This window comes from Physella acuta, unplaced genomic scaffold (assembly GCF_028476545.2).
Source record: "Physella acuta isolate Inbredline_101_S28 unplaced genomic scaffold, ASM2847654v3 ptg000353l, whole genome shotgun sequence".
NCBI classification, from domain to species: Eukaryota; Metazoa; Mollusca; class Gastropoda; family Physidae; genus Physella; species Physella acuta.
In genome coordinates this window covers 1,255,722-1,271,822 of record NW_026731872.1, presented here as the reverse complement: position 1 = coordinate 1,271,822, position 16,101 = coordinate 1,255,722, and the positions used below count along the sequence as shown (strand labels likewise).

Genomic DNA, 16,101 nt, shown 5'->3' with positions numbered 1-16,101 from the left:
TTCAATGCATTTCCTTTTTATACAATATTACTCTTTAGTAATTACTTTAAAAAGATAATAATTAAGAGAAGTAATTGCTTTTGAATTTGTTTAGTACAAATCTATTAAAAGGAGCTTATGATCACCCCTATTTGACTATTTTTAATAAAAGGGAAATAAGTCATGGAAGTGGTTTGAACATGTGCTTATGTTTGATGAGTTTAATTGTAGGAGAAAGACTAGTCTTTCACAGTTGTTTAAAAACAAAGGGAAAAAGAAGATACAAGAGCGTGGGGTGGTGTCTATAGAATAAAGATAATCCAACCGCAGCTACAGTAATATTTTTACAAAACAACCATTAAGTCAAAAATGAAAGAAAATTAATTACTTTTTTTTAAACTATACATTTTTTTTATTATGGTCGGCTCTGGGCCCCTAAATGGCGTGGGCCCCCCCCGCATTGCGGGGTCTGGCGGCACTGTAGTTCCGCCCCTGATCTGTGCGCGCGCAGACTTAGCTGTTTTGAGCCGAGAATTTTGGTCTCATCCGCGTTCGTTCGTTTTGTCCAATGCACGTTATTTAGTTATGTTTATGTTTTTAAGTTATAATTAACACCTCATAATATTTAGATTATAGTTTTGGGCTCATATTTTAATTATTTGAGTTTATTCTACATTATGGGGTCAGTTTAATTTTTAGTAGAGATGTTTTAGTATGGCTTTATCGCTTTCGACTGTATTCATTATGTCTGTATTTAGCACTAGACTTGTTAACTGTTGAAGGTTATGCTTTATTTATTACATCTTTCTATTCTCACAGTTTATTTTACTAAATCTGGTGGGTGCTGAGTTTGTAGAATGATAATAGTAAAAACAAAAACCGTATTGTAAGATATATTATGAATGAGACATAACACACTAATCACATTAATACTGACTTAATGTTTACGTATTTTACAAAAATGTAACACAAAAAAATGTGTTTATTTTTAAAATTTATTCTTTGAATAAACGTCACATAAAGAAACATCAAAATGGCAACATATTTTTAAAATCAGGGAAATCATTATAAAAAGGTGTGTTTATAACTTGCTTTTAGGTGCTTAAATATGACAGCTTTTATCTTTTTTCTGCTCTTGTACAACTTGACAGGGGCTACAGATGAGATCATAATCTTACGACCCTAGCTTAGCAATTGCCAGCTATCTGCTAATTCACTTTGAAGTAGACAGTAGCATCAGGCTTGTACTGCAGTGCACGAATATCTGTCGCTTTGAATTCTTGATAGGTCTGACTGGTCTTTTGAGATCGGCTGGTCTTTTGTATGGTAAGGCTGGTCTTTTTGAGAGAGGTTGGTGTCTAATGTCTGTTATGTGAAGCTGGTCTATTGTATGTTACGACTGATCTGTTAAGAAAGGCTGGTGTATTGTATGGTAGGACTGGTGTGTTGAGAGAGGCTTGTCTATTGTATGATAAGACTAATCTTTTGAGAGAGGCTGGTCTAATGTATGCTAAGAATGGTCTGTTGAGAGAGGCTGGTATCTTGGAGGGTAAGATTGGTCAGTTGAGAGAGATTGGTCTTTTGTATATTACGACTGGTCTGCTGAGAGAGACTGGTGTTTTGTATGGTAAGACTGGTCTGTTGAGAGTTGCTGGTCTCTTAGAGGGTTAGACTAGTTTGTTGAGATATTCTGGTGTCTTGTATGGTAAGATTAGTCATTTAAGAAAATCTGGTCTTTTGTATGTTACGACTGGTCTGTTGTGAAAGGCAGGTCTGTTGAGAGATGTTGGTGTCTTGTATGGTAAGACTGGTCTGTTGAGAGAGACGGATATGTTGAGAGGCTGGTCTGTTGAGAGAGGCTGATCTGTTGAAAGAGGCTGGTATGTCAAGAGAGGCTGGTCTGTTGAGAGAGGCTGATCTGTTGAAAGAGGCTGGTATGTCAAGAGAGGCTGGTCTGTTGAGAGAGGCTGATCTGTTGAGAGAGGCTGATCTGTTGAGAGAGAGGCTGGTCTGTTGAGAGAGGCGAGTCTTTTGAGAGAGGCTGGTCTGTTGAGAGAGGCTAGTCTGTTGAGAGATGCTGGTCTTTTGAGAGAGGCTGGTCTTTTGAGAGAGGCTGGTCTGTTGAGAGAGACTGATATGTTGAGAGAGGTTAGTCTTTTAAGAGAGGCTAATCTGTTGAGAGAGGCTGGTATGTCGAGAGAGAGTGGTCTGTTGAGAGAGGCTGGTCTGTTGAGAGAGGCTGGTCTTTTGAGAGAGGCTGGTCTGTTGAGAGAGGCTGGTCTGTTGATAGAGGCTGATATGTTGAGAGAGGCTAGTCTTTTGAGAGAGCCTAATCTGTTGAGAGAGGCTGGTATGTCGAGAGAGGCTGGTCTGTTGAGAGAGGCTGATCTGTTAAGAGAGGCTACTCTGTTGAGAGAAGCTGGTATGTTAAGAGAGGCTGGTCTGTTGAGAGAGGCGGGTCTGTTGAGAGAGGCTGGTCTGTTGAGAGAGGCTGATCTGTTGAAAGAGGCTGGTATGTCAAGAGAGGCTGATCTGTTGAGAGAGGCTGATCTGTTGAGAGAGGCGGGTCTGTTGAGAGAGGCGGGTCTGTTGAGAGAGGCTGGTCTGTTGAGAGAGGCGGGTCTGTTGAGAGAGGCTGGTCTGTTGAGAGAGGCTGGTCTGTTGAGAGAGGCTGGTCTGTTGAGAGATGCTGGTTTTTTGGGAGAGGCTGGTCTTTTGAGAGAGGCTGGTCTGTTGAGAGAGACTGATATGTTGAGAGAGGCTAGTCTTTTAAGAGAGGCTAATCTGTTGAGAGAAGCTGGTATGTCGAGAGAGAGTGGTCTGTTGAGAGAGGCTGGTCTGTTGAGAGAGGCTGGTCTGTTGATAGAGGCTGATATGTTGAGAGAGGCTGGTCTTTTGAGAGAGCCTAATCTGTTGAGAGAGGCTGGTATGTCGAGAGAGGCTGGTCTGTTGAGAGAGGCTGGTCTGTTGAGAGAGGCTGGTCTGTTGATAGGCTGGTCTGTTGAGAGAGGCTGGTCTGTTGAGAGAGGCTGATCTGTTGAGAGAGGCTGGTCTGTTGAGAGAGGCTGGTCTGTTGAGAGAGGCTGGTCTGTTGAGAGAGGCTGGTCTGTTGAGAGGCTGGTCTGTTGAGAGAGGCTGATCTGTTGAGAGAGGCTGGTCTGTTGAGAGAGGCTGGTCTGTTGAGAGAGGCTGGTCTGTTGAGAGAGGCTGGTCTGTTGAGAGGCTGGTCTGTTGAGAGAGGCTGATCTGTTGAGAGAGGCTGGTCTGTTATGTGGTAAGACTGGTCTGTTGTGAGAGGCTGGTGTGTTGAGATAGGCTTGTCTATTGAAAAATTAATCATAAAAGCATTTACTAAAGACAACTAACCATATCGTTAAACATGTACGCCAAACATTTTGTAACCTACCATATAAACATTTCTTAACACGTATCTAAACCCTCAATCTAAAGCTAGTAGTGAATTAACAATAATGAAATTTATTGCACATTCTTGTGGAAATATAATTCGAATAATATTGTTTTGATTGATATTTAAATTCTAGAATGAAGATCTAGTTTCAAAGCATTGTGTTAGCCTAAAAAATTGTAAACAAATCAGTTTGGTTATTGAAAATCTGGAAATAGGCTATATTAAACAAATACTATTTGTTTATTATTCTTTAAAATGATAAAATGTAATAGAATAGTTGAACATAATTAATCCAATATCCTTACCTATAAGTACTGTGACTGCTGTGCTGTAAAATTGTGTGATTGCAGCGTACGACTGCATTCCCGATCAAAAGTGTACTGACAAATATAGCGATATTCGTTTTGCGCCGAGATTTTTAGCGCTAGAAATAATAGGCGGTTTGTTCAAATGATTATATCTCAATAATCATTCAACAGATTTCTCTAATATTTTCAGGCATTATGGGGAATAATATTGGCTTTTGATTTATGTAAAAAAAAGAAAATCGAATTTTTTTGAGTTAGACGGTTTGCGACCGAGACCATCGATATGTAGGGACCTACATGACAGCATATGTAGGGACCTACGTGACAGCATACAGCATATGTAGGGACCTACATGACAGCATACAGCATATGTAGGGACCTACGTGACAGCATACAGCATATGTCGGGACCTACGTGACAGCATACAACATATATTGGGACCTACGTGACAGCATACAACATATGTCGGGACCTACGTGACAGCATTCAGCATATGTAGGGACCTACGTGACAGCATATGTAGGGACCTACGTGACAGCTTACAGCATATGTGGGGACCTATGTGACAGCATACAACATATGTAGGGACCTACGTGACAGCATACAACATATGTAGGGACCTACGTGACAGCATACAGCTATGTCGGGACCTATGTGACAGCATACAGCATATTTAGGGATCTACATGACAGCATATGTAGGGACCTACGTGACAGCATACAGCATAAGTAGGGACCTAGGCGACAGCATACAGCATAAGTTGGGACCTACGCGACAGCATACAGCATAAGTAGGGACCTATGTGACAGCATACAGCATAAGTAGGGACCTACGTGACAGCATACAGCATATGTGGGGACCTATGTGACAGCATACAAGATGTAGGGACCTATGTGACAGCATACAACATACGTAGGGACCTACGTGACAGCATACAACATATGTAGGGACCTACGTGACAGCATACAGCTATGTCGGGACCTATGTGACAGCATACAGCATATGTAGGGATCTACATGACAGCATATGTAGGGACCTACGCGACAGCATACAGCATAAGTAGGGACCTACGCGACAGCATACAGCATAAGTAGGGACCTAGGCGACAGCATACAGCATAAGTTGGGACCTACGTGACAGCATACAGCATAAGTAGGGACCTACGTGACAGCATACAGCATAAGTAGGGACCTACGTGATAAATTGAGGAGAATGAGTGTCCTGTTGCCAGCTATCCACAAGTTGCCATCCAGCAGGTCCGTGGTCTCTAACAATGGGTTCATCTGGTCACTCAGCTCCTGACTCTGGAACATCAATCAGTGCTGGGCTCATTTTGTCGCTTGTCAGTGCCAGTACATTTTGTCGCTTGTCAGTGCCAGTACATTTTGTCGCTTGTCAGTGCCATTTTGTCGCTTGTCAGTGCCATTTTGTCGCTTGTCAGTGCCATTTTGTCGCTTGTCAGTGCCATTTTGTCGCTTGTCAGTGCCATTTTGTCGCTTGTCAGTGCCATTTTGTCGCTTGTCAGTGCCATTTTGTCGCTTGTCAGTGCCATTTTGTCGCTTGTCAGTGCCATTTTGTCGCTTGTCAGTGCCATTTTGTCGCTTGTCAGTGCCATTTTGTCGCTTGTCAGTGCCATTTTGTCGCTTGTCAGTGCCATTTTGTCGCTTGTCAGTGCCATTTTGTCGCTTGTCAGTGCCATTTTGTCGCTTGTCAGTGCCATTTTGTCGCTTGTCAGTGCCATTTTGTCGCTTGTCAGTGCCATTTTGTCGCTTGTCAGTGCCATTTTGTCGCTTGTCAGTGCCATTTTGTCGCTTGTCAGTGCCATTTTGTCGCTTGTCAGTGCCATTTTGTCGCTTGTCAGTGCCATTTTGTCGCTTGTCAGTGCCATTTTGTCGCATGTCAGTGCCATTTTGTCGCATGTCAGTGCCATTTTGTCGCTTGTCAGTGCCATTTTGTCGCTTGTCAGTGCCATTTTGTCGCTTGTCAGTGCCATTTTGTCGCTTGTCAGTGCCATTTTGTCGCTTGTCAGTGCCATTTTGTCGCTTGTCAGTGCCATTTTGTCGCTTGTCAGTGCCATTTTGTCGCTTGTCATTGCCATTTTGTCGCTTGTCAGTGCCATTTTGTCACTTGTCAGTGCCAGTACATTTTGTGGCTTGTCAGTGCAATAATGTCAGATGAAGATGTTACATTGGAACCATATGATAGTGTACAAGGTGTACATTAGAACCATATGATAGTGTAAAAGGTGTAGATTAGAACCATATGATAGTGTACAAGGTGTACATTGTAACCATATGATAGTGTACAAGGTGTACATTGTAACCATATGATAGTGTACAAGGTGTACATTAGAACCATATGATAGTGTACAAGGTGTACATTAGAACCATATGATAGTGTACAAGGCGTACATTAGAACCATATGATAGTGTACAAGGTGTACATTAGAACCATATGATAGTGTACAAGGTGTACATTAGAACCATATGATAGTGTACAAGGTGTACATTAGAACCATATGATAGTGTACAAGGTGTACATTAGAACCATATGATAGTGTACAAGGTGTACATTAGAACCATATGATAGTGTACAAGGTGTACATTAGAACCATATGATAGTGTACAAGGTGTACATTAGAACCATATGATAGTGTACAAGGTGTACATTAGAACCATATGATAGTGTACAAGGTGTACATTAGAACCATATGCATATGAAAAGGAAGATTGGGATGGATACATTAAAACATGGGGGGGGGGGTAGAGTCACTCTAGGTAGTGTCTAGTTATTGGATGGGGGGGGGTAGAGTCACTCTAGGTAGTGTCTAGTTATTGGATGGGGGGGGGGGGGGCGCGGAAGGGTGTGTCTAGTTATTGTATGGGGGGGGGGGGGGTGTCTAGGTATTGTCTAGCTATTGTACGGTTCTATACAATGTCGTCAAGTCAAGTTCACCAGTTGCCATGTCATCAAGTCAGCAGCAAGTTGCTGTCAACGACTGTCCAATAATGGTCCCATTGAGTAGGTTATTCAGTCATTGAAATGTTGACTTTGTTGAGATCACATGTGTGCATGAACCCTCTAATGTCTGTCATGAACCCTCCAATGTCTGTCATGAACCCTCTAATGCTGTCATGAACCCTCTAATGTCTGTCATGAACCCTCTAATGTCTGTCATTACTTTCTATTTAAAAAAATCTCCTTGAAAGACTTTTGGATTTAACTATAACAAAACTTAAACTGTTTAATTGATTGAAATAAAATTTTGAGTGTAGACAACAAAAAATTGTCTCAACAAAAAAACAAAAAACAGAATCTCAAGTCTCACCAGTGCGTCGGAGTCCTGAGATAGAAAAATGTTTTCTAGTACTAGTACACATTATTTATCATTAGATCTTACTGCTATCTAGTACACATTATTTATCATTACATCTTACTGCTATCTAGTACACACTATTTATCATTAGATCTTACTGCTATCTAGTACACATTATTTATCATTAGATCTTACTGCTATCTAGTACACATTATTTATCATTACATCTTACTATCTAGATCTAGTACACATTATTTATCATTAGATCTTACTGCTATCTAGTACACATTATTTATCATTACATCTTACTATCTAGATCTAGTACACATTATTTATCATTAGATCTTACTGCTATCTAGTACACATAATTTTTCATTACATCTTACTGCGAAGCCCCCCCCCCCCCGAAGAGATGCCTGGACATCTGTCAAACATTTGGCCACAGCCTATTGTTACTTGGAGTTGGCCATATTTAAATAAAAAGTTTTTTTAAGATTTGAACAAAAAACTGACGCCACAAAGCATTTCTGAACTTACGTCAGACTCGTTGACGGAACTTTTGGTTTTCTCTTTTTTTTTCTCTTTTGCTTTGTTCTGTGACTTGGCTGACTCCGCAACGCTGGCTAGAGGGAACATAGTTTTTGTTACAGTTGATTTTCAAACAATTGATGATCAATTAGTGCTACAGGCAGCTATTCAATTTACTTTCACCTATTTCAATATACAAAGTCAGTACAATGAGATGTGTTCTACATAAAATTATTTGCTGTCAAAACTTACACATTAAAAACAAAACTTTATTTAGAAAGCACAGATTGTGGCCAGGGTTGTATGTGTATGTGTGTGGCCAGTTTTGTATGTGTGTGTGTGTGGCCAGGGTTGTATGTGTATGTGTGTGGCCAGGGTTGTATGTGTGTGTGTGTGGCCAGGGTTGTATGTGTGTGTGTGTGGCCAGTTTTGTATGTGTGTGTGTGTGGCCAGTTTTGTATGTGTGTGTGTGTGTGGCCAGGGTTGTATGTGTGTGTGTGTGGCCAGGGTTGTATGTGTGTGTGTGTGGCCAGGGTTGTATGTGTGGCCAGGGTTATGTGTGTGTGTGTGTGGCCAGTTTTGTATGTGTGTGTGTGTGGCCAGGGTTGTATGTGTGTGGCCAGGGTTGTATGTGTGTGTGTGTGGCCAGTTTTGTATGTGTGTGTGTGGCCAGTTTTGTATGTGTGTGTGTGGCCAGTTTTGTATGTGTGTGTGTGTGGCCAGGGTTGTATGTGTGTGTGTGTGGCCAGGGTTGTATGTGTGTGTGTGTGGCCAGGGTTGTATGTGTGTGTGTGTGGCCAGTTTTGTATGTGTGTGTGTGTGGCCAGTTTTGTATGTGTGTGTGTGTGTGGCCAGTTTTTTATGTGTGTGTGTGTGTGGCCAGGGTTGTATGTGTGTGTGTGTGGCCAGGGTTGTATGTGTGGCCAGGGTTGTATGTGTGTGTGTGTGGCCAGGGTTGTATGTGTGTGTGTGTGTGGCCAGTTTTGTATGTGTGTGTGTGTGGCCAGGGTTGTATGTGTGTGGCCAGGGTTGTATGTGTGTGGCCAGGGTTGTATGTGTGTGGCCAGGGTTGTATGTGTGTGTGTGTGGCCAGTTTTGTATGTGTGTGTGTGGCCAGGGTTGTATGTGTGTGGCCAGTTTTGTATGTGTGTGTGTGTGGCCAGGGTTGTATGTGTGTGTGTGTGGCCAGGGTTGTATGTGTGTGTGTGTGGCCAGTTTTGTATGTGTGTGTGTGTGGCCAGTTTTGTATGTGTGTGTGTGTGGCCAGTTTTGTGTGTGTGAGTGGCCAGTTTTGTATGTGTGTGTGTGTGGCCAGGGTTGTATGTGTGTGTGTGTGGCCAGGGTTGTATGTGTGTGTGTGTGGCCAGGGTTGTATGTGTGTGTGTGGCCAGTTTTGTATGTGTGTGTGTGTGGCCAGTTTTGTATGTGTGTGTGTGTGGCCAGGGTTGTATGTGTGTGTGTGTGTGGCCAGGGTTGTATGTGTGTGTGTGTGTGGCCAGTTTTGTATGTGTGTGTGTGTGGCCAGGGTTGTATGTGTATGTGTGTGGCCAGGGTTGTATGTGTATGTGTGTGGCCAGGGTTGAGTGTGTGTGGCCAGGGTTGTATGTGTGTGGCCAGGGTTGTATGTGTGTGGCCAGGGTTGTATGTGTGTGTGTGGCCAGGGTTGTATGTGTGTGTGTGGCCAGGGTTGTATGTGTGTGTGTGGCCAGGGTTGTATGTGTGTGTGTGGCCAGGGTTGTATGTGTGTGTGTGGCCAGGGTTGTGTGTGGCCAGGGTTGTATGTGTATGTGTGTGGCCAGGGTTGTATGAGTGTGTGTGGCCAGAGTTGTATGTGTGTGTGTGGCCAGGGTTGTATGTGTGTGTGTGGCCAGGGTTGTATGTGTATGTGTGTGGCCAGGGTTGTATAGTGTGTGTGTGTGTGTGGCCAGTTTTGTATAGTGTGTGTGTGTGTGTGGCCAGTTTTGTATGTGTGTGTGTGTGGCCAGTTTTGTATGTGTGTGTGTGGCCAGTTTTGTATGTGTGTGTGTGTGGCCAGGGTTGTATGTGTGTGTGTGTGGCCAGGGTTGTATGTGTGTGTGTGTGGCCAGTTTTGTATGTGTGTGTGTGTGTGGCCAGGGTTGTATGTGTGTGGCCAGGGTTGTATGTGTGTGTGTGTGGCCAGGGTTGTATGTGTGTGTGTGTGGCCAGTTTTGTATGTGTGTGTTTGTGTGGCCAGTTTTGTATGTGTGTGTGAGTGGCCAGTTTTGTATGTGTGTGTGTGTGGCCAGTTTTGTATGTGTGTATGTGTGTGGCCAGGGTTGTATGTGTGTGTGTGGCCAGGGTTGTATGTGTATGTGTGTGGCCAGTTTTGTATGTGTGTGTGTGTGGCCAGTTTTGTATGTGTGTATGTGTGTGGCCAGGGTTGTATGTGTGTGTGGCCAGGGTTGTATGTGTATGTGTGTGTGGCCAGGGTTGTATGTGTATGTGTGTGGCCAGTTTTGTATGTGTGTGTGTGTGGCCAGTTTTGTATGTGTGTGTGTGTGGCCAGTTTTGTATGTGTGTGTGTGGCCAGTTTTGTATGTGTGTGTGTGTGTGGCCAGTTTTGTATGTGTGTGTGTGTGGCCAGTTTTGTATGTGTGTGTGTGTGGCCAGTTTTGTATGTGTGTGTGTGTGTGTGGCCAGTTTTGTATGTGTGTGGCCAGTTTTGTATGTGTGTGGCCAGTTTTGTATGTGTGTGTGTGTGGCCAGGGTTGTATGTGTGTGTGGCCAGGGTTGAATGTGTGTGGCCAGTTTTGTATGTGTGTGTGTGTGGCCAGGGTTGTATGTGTGTGTGTGTGGCCAGGGTTGTATGTGTGTGTTTGTGTGGCCAGTTTTGTATGTGTGTGTTTGTGTGGCCAGTTTTGTATGTGTGTATGAGTGTGGCCAGTTTTGTATGTGTGTATGAGTGTGGCCAGGGTTGTATGTGTGTATGAGTGTGGCCAGGGTTGTATGTGTGTGTGTGTGGCCAGGGTTGTATGTGTGTGTGTGTGGCCAGGGTTGTATGTGTGTGTGTGTGGCCAGGGTTGTATGTGTATGTGTGTGGCCAGGGTTGTATGTGTATGTGTGTGGCCAGGGTTGTATGTGTATGTGTGTGGCCAGGGTTGTATGTGTATGTGTGTGGTCAGGGTTGTATGTGTATGTGTGTGGCCAGGGTTGTATGTGTATGTGTGTGGCCAGGGTTGTATGTGTATGTGTGTGGCCAGGGTTGTATGTGTGTGTCTATGGCCAGGGTTGTATGTGTGTGGCCAGGGTTGTATGTGTGTGGCCAGTTTTGTATGTGTGTGTGTGGCCAGGGTTGTATGTGTGTGTGTGGCCAGGGTTGTATGTGTGTGTGTGGCCAGGGTTGTATGTGTGTGTGTGGCCAGGGTTGTATGAGTGTGTGTGGCCAGGGTTGTATGTGTATGTGTGTGGCCAGGGTTATATGTGTATGTGTGTGGCCAGGGTTATATGTGTATGTGTGTGGCCAGGGTTATATGTGTATGTGTGTGGCCAGGGTTGTATGTATGTGTGTGGCCAGGGTTGTATGTGTGTGTGTGGCCAGGATTGTATGTGTGTGTGTGTGGCCAGGGTTGTATGTGTGTGTGTGGCCAGGGTTGTGTGTGTGTGTGTGGCCAGGGTTGTATGTGTATGTGTGTGGCCAGGGTTGTATGTGTATGTGTGTGGCCAGGGTTGTATGTGTGTGGCCAGGGTTTTATGTGTGTGTGTGTGGCCAGGGTTGTATGTGTGTGTGTGGCCAGGGTTGTATGTGTATGTGTGTGGCCAGGGTTCTATGTGTGTGGCCAGGGTTGAGTGTGTGTGGCCAGGGTTGTATGTGTGTGTGTGTGGCCAGGGTTGTATGTGTGTGTGTGGCCAGGGTTGTATGTGTGTGTGTGGCCAGGGTTGTATGTGTGTGTGTGTGGCCAGGGTTGTATGTGTGTGTGTGTGGCCAGGGTTGTATGTATGTGTGTGGCCAGGGTTGTATGTGTGTGTGTGTGGCCAGGGTTGTATGTATGTGTGTGGCCAGGGTTGTATGTGTGTGTGTGGCCAGGGTTGTATGTGTATGTGTGTGGCCAGGGTTGTATGTGTGTGTGTGTGTGGCCAGGGTTGTATGTGTGTGTGTGTGGCTAGTTTTGTATGTGTGTGTGTGTGGCCAGTTTTGTATGTGTGTGTGTGTGTGGCCAGTTTTGTATGTGTGTGTGTGTGTGGCCAGGGTTGTATGTGTGTGTGTGTGTGGCCAGGGTTGTATGTATGTGTGTGTGGCCAGGGTTGTATGTGTGTGTGTGTGGCCAGGGTTGTATGTGTGTGTGTGGCCAGGGTTGTATGTGTGTGGCCAGGGTTGTATGTGTGTGGCCAGGGTTGTATGTGTGTGTGTGGCCAGGGTTGTATGTGTGTGTGTGGCCAGGGTTTTATGTGTGTGTGTGTGGCCAGGGTTGTATGTGTGTGTGTGGCCAGGGTTGTATGTGTGTGTGTGTGGCCAGGGTTGTATGTGTATGTGTGTGTGGCCAGGGTTGTATGTGTGTGTGTGTGGCCAGCGTTGTATGTGTGTGTGTGTGGCCAGTTTTGTATGTGTGTGTGTGTGGCCAGGATTGTATGTGTGTGTGTGTGTGGCCAGGATTGTATGTGTGTGTGTGTGTGGCCAGGGTTGTATGTGTATGTGTGTGGCCAGGGTTGTATGTATGTGTGTGGCCAGGGTTGTATGTGTATGTGTGTGGCCAGGGTTGTATGTGTATGTGTGTGGCCAGGGTTCTATGTGTGTGTGTGTGGCCAGGGTTGTATGTGTATGTGTGTGGCCAGGGTTGTATGTGTGTGGCCAGGGTTGTATGTGTGTGGCCAGGGTTGTATGTGTATGTGTGTGGCCAGGGTTGTATGTGTGTGTGTGGCCAGGGTTGCATGTGTATGTGTGTGGCCAGGGTTGCATGTGTGTGTGTGGCCAGGGTTGTATGTGTATGTGTGTGGCCAGGGTTGTATGTGTGTGTGTGTGTGGCCAGGGTTGTATGTGTGTGGCCAGGGTTGTGTGTGTGTGGCCAGGGTTGTATGTGTGTGTGTGGCCAGGGTTGTATGTGTGTGTGTGGCCAGGGTTGTATGTGTGTGTGTGGCCAGGGTTGTATGTGTGTGTGCGGCCAGGGTTGTATGTGTGTGTGTGGCCAGGGTTGTATGTGTGTGTGGCCAGGGTTGTATGTGTGTGTGTGGCCAGGGTTGTATGTGTGTGTGTGTGGCCAGGGTTGTATGTGTGTGTGTGTGGCCAGGGTTGTATGTGTATGTGTGTGGCCAGGGTTGTATGTGTATGTGTGTGGCCAGGGTTGTATGTGTGTGTGTGGCCAGGGTTGTATGTGTGTGTGTGGCCAGGGTTGTATGAGTGTGTGTGGCCAGGGTTGTATGTGTATGTGTGTGGCCAGGGTTGTATGTGTGTGGCCAGGGTTGTATGTGTGTGTGTGTGGCCAGGGTTGTATGTGTGTGGCCAGGGTTGTATGTGTGTGGCCAGGGTTGTATGTGTGTGGCCAGGGTTGTATGTGTGTGTGTGTATGGCCAGGGTTGTATGTGTGTGGCCAGGGTTGTATGTGTGTGTGTGGCCAGGGTTGTATGTGTGTGTGTGGCCAGGGTTGTATGTATGTGTGTGGCCAGGGTTGTATGTGTGTGTGTGTGGCCAGGGTTGTATGTATGTGTGTGGCCAGGGTTATATGTGTATGTGTGTGGCCAGGGTTGCATGTGTATGTGTGTGGCTAGGGTTGTATGTGTATGTGTGTGGCTAGGGTTGTATGTGTATGTGTGTGGCTAGGGTTGTATGTGTATGTGTGTGGCCAGGGTTGTATGTGTATGTGTGTGGCCAGGGTTGTATGTGTGTGGCCAGGGTTGTATGTGTATGTGTGTGGCCAGGGTTGTATGTGTATGTGTGTGGCTAGGGTTGTATGTGTATGTGTGTGGCCAGGGTTGTATGTGTATGTGTGTGGCCAGGGTTGTATGTGTATGTGTGTGGCTAGGGTTGTATGTGTATGTGTGTGGCCAGGGTTGTATGTGTATGTGTGTGGCTAGGGTTGTATGTGTATGTGTGTGGCTAGGGTTGTATGTGTATGTGTGTGGCCAGGGTTGTATGTGTATGTGTGTGGCCAGGGTTGTATGTGGCTAGGAGATCTTACTCTAACACAGGGGAGAGCCATGCAGGGATTCACAATATCAATTGTTTTCAACTCACACTATCAATTGTTTTCAACTCACACTATCAATTGTTTTCAACTCACACTATCAATTGTTTTCAACTCACACTATCAATTGTTTTCAACTCACACTATCAATTGTTTTCAACTCACAATATCAATTGTTTTCAACTCACACTATCAATTGTTTTCAACTCACAATATCAATTGTTTTCAACTCACAATATCAATTGTTTTCAACTCACACTATCAATTGTTTTCAACTCACACTATCAATTGTTTTCAACTCACAATATCAATTGTTTTCAACTCACACTATCAATTGTTTTCAACTCACAATATCAATTGTTTTCAACTCACACTATCAATTGTTTTCAACTCACACTATCAATTGTTTTCAACTCACACTATCAATTGTTTTCAACTCACACTATCAATTGTTTTCAACTCACACTATCAATTGTTTTCAACTCACACTATCAATTGTTTTCAACTCACACTATCAATTGTTTTCAACTCACACTATCAATTGTTTTCAACTCACACTATCAATTGTTTTCAACTCACACTATCAATTGTTTTCAACTCACAATATCAATTGTTTTCAACTCACACTATCAATTGTTTTCAACTCACACTATCAATTGTTTTCAACTCACACTATCAATTGTTTTCAACTCACACTATCAATTGTTTTCAACTCACAATATCAATTGTTTTTAACTCACACTATCAATTGTTTTCAACTATTTGACTTCAAAAGATGCAACGAAAAAAAAAATTCTTCCTGTTAGTGTTCATTCAATTGGCTTTCTATGTGTTTAAAATAAAGTATTGTGAGCCATTGGTCAACTTGTGAGCCATTTAGTGGGCTCATCAACCTGCTGTATGTATGGATGTCAATGTTTCAGTTCTCTAAAGAAATCTAACACAGACTGGCGTGCATCAATCATGCAACCAGAGACTAACCCTAGAGATTAGTACATCAATCATGCAACCAGAGACTAACCCTAGAGATTAGTACATCAATCATGCAACCAGAGACTAACCCTAACCCTAGAGATTAGTACATCAATCATGCAACCAGAGACTAACCCTAACCCTAGAGATTAGTACATCAATCATGCAACCAGAGACTAACCCTAACCCTAGAGATTAGTACATCAATCATGCAACCAGAGACTAACCCTAACCCTAGAGATTAGTACATCAATCATGCAACCAGAGACTAACCCTAACCCTAGAGATTAGTACATCAATCATGCAACCAGAGACTAACCCTAACCCTAGAGATTAGTACATCAATCATGCAACCAGAGACTAACCCTAGAGATTAGTACATCAATCATGCAACCAGAGACTAACCCTAACCCTAGAGATTAGTACATCAATCATGCAACCAGAGACTAACCCTAACCCTAGAGATTAGTACATCAATCATGCAACCAGAGACTAACCCTAACCCTAGAGATTAGTACATCAATCATGCAACCAGAGACTAACCCTAACCCTAGAGATTAGTACATCAATCACGCAACCAGAGACTAACCCTAACCCTAGAGATTAGTACATCAATCATGCAACCAGAGACTAACCCTAACCCTAGTACCACTAGACATGTAGAGTTACCAGAGGCCATCAGTTGGAGAGCTGCTTTTAAAGAACCTGAGGGGGGGGGGGGGTTAGTGAGGTGGCATAAGTCAATATGGTCTACACTGAAAATTTTTTAACTACACATACACATATTATACATTGAACACCATGGGCATACATGTTATGTATGAGGCATGATGGACGTACACAGTATATATGGCACAACATGACATACAGAGACATACATCTGTTAATATAGAACAACCTACAACCTACACAACTTTTAACTTTTTACGACTATTTGAAACTAAAAACATCATATATAAACTATTACTTCACTGAATGCCATAATATTAGTTTAAAAAATATATAAATATTTGTTTAAATAATATTTAAAATCTTAAATACTCTGAATGCTAATTTGTTATGATAATTAGAGTTATTGTGCCAATAAAAGGTCATGTGATCACAAAGGAAACCAAATAAAAAAACGAGAGTCTGGTGATGTACTGTAGAGTTGATGTACGCAGGAAGCAGGTTATTTCCCTTTAGAATTTGGTGCTTGATTTATTATATATATATATATATATATATATATTTATATATATATATATATATATATATATATATAGTTATGTATAATCTATATATATAATTCTCTTCTGGGATCAGTTAGAAAACAAGCTGCAAGCGTGCCTTAGCAGTCCCCTCTCTTCCTCTCTATCACTATCACTACCACCCCCACCCCACCCCCACATGATCTGGTGAGCGGTGTTCACTCTGTTTACATTTTACAATCATAGAGATGGGTTTGGTGAC

At 43.6% G+C, this 16,101-nt stretch overlaps 1 protein-coding gene across 9 annotated transcripts in view; it reads right to left on the bottom strand.

Annotated features, from left to right (window-relative positions):
* Window positions 1–16,101, bottom strand: part of LOC131941206 (leucine-rich repeat-containing protein 71) — a 42,114-nt gene that overhangs the window by 7,032 nt on the left and 18,981 nt on the right. For 5 of the 9 annotated variants that reach the window (XM_059300245.1, XM_059300247.1, XM_059300239.1 and 2 more), the window contains 4 exons: window positions 15,319–15,354; window positions 7,550–7,635; window positions 7,025–7,039; window positions 4,892–5,000 (listed from right to left, as the gene is read on the bottom strand). In XM_059300245.1, coding sequence (XP_059156228.1) covers window positions 4,892–5,000; window positions 7,025–7,039; window positions 7,550–7,635; window positions 15,319–15,354 — 246 coding nt within the window. The remainder of the gene's footprint in view (window positions 1–4,891; window positions 5,001–7,024; window positions 7,040–7,549; window positions 7,636–15,318; window positions 15,355–16,101) is intronic. The other 4 variants (XM_059300246.1, XM_059300242.1, XM_059300240.1 and 1 more) reach the window with 3 other exon arrangements.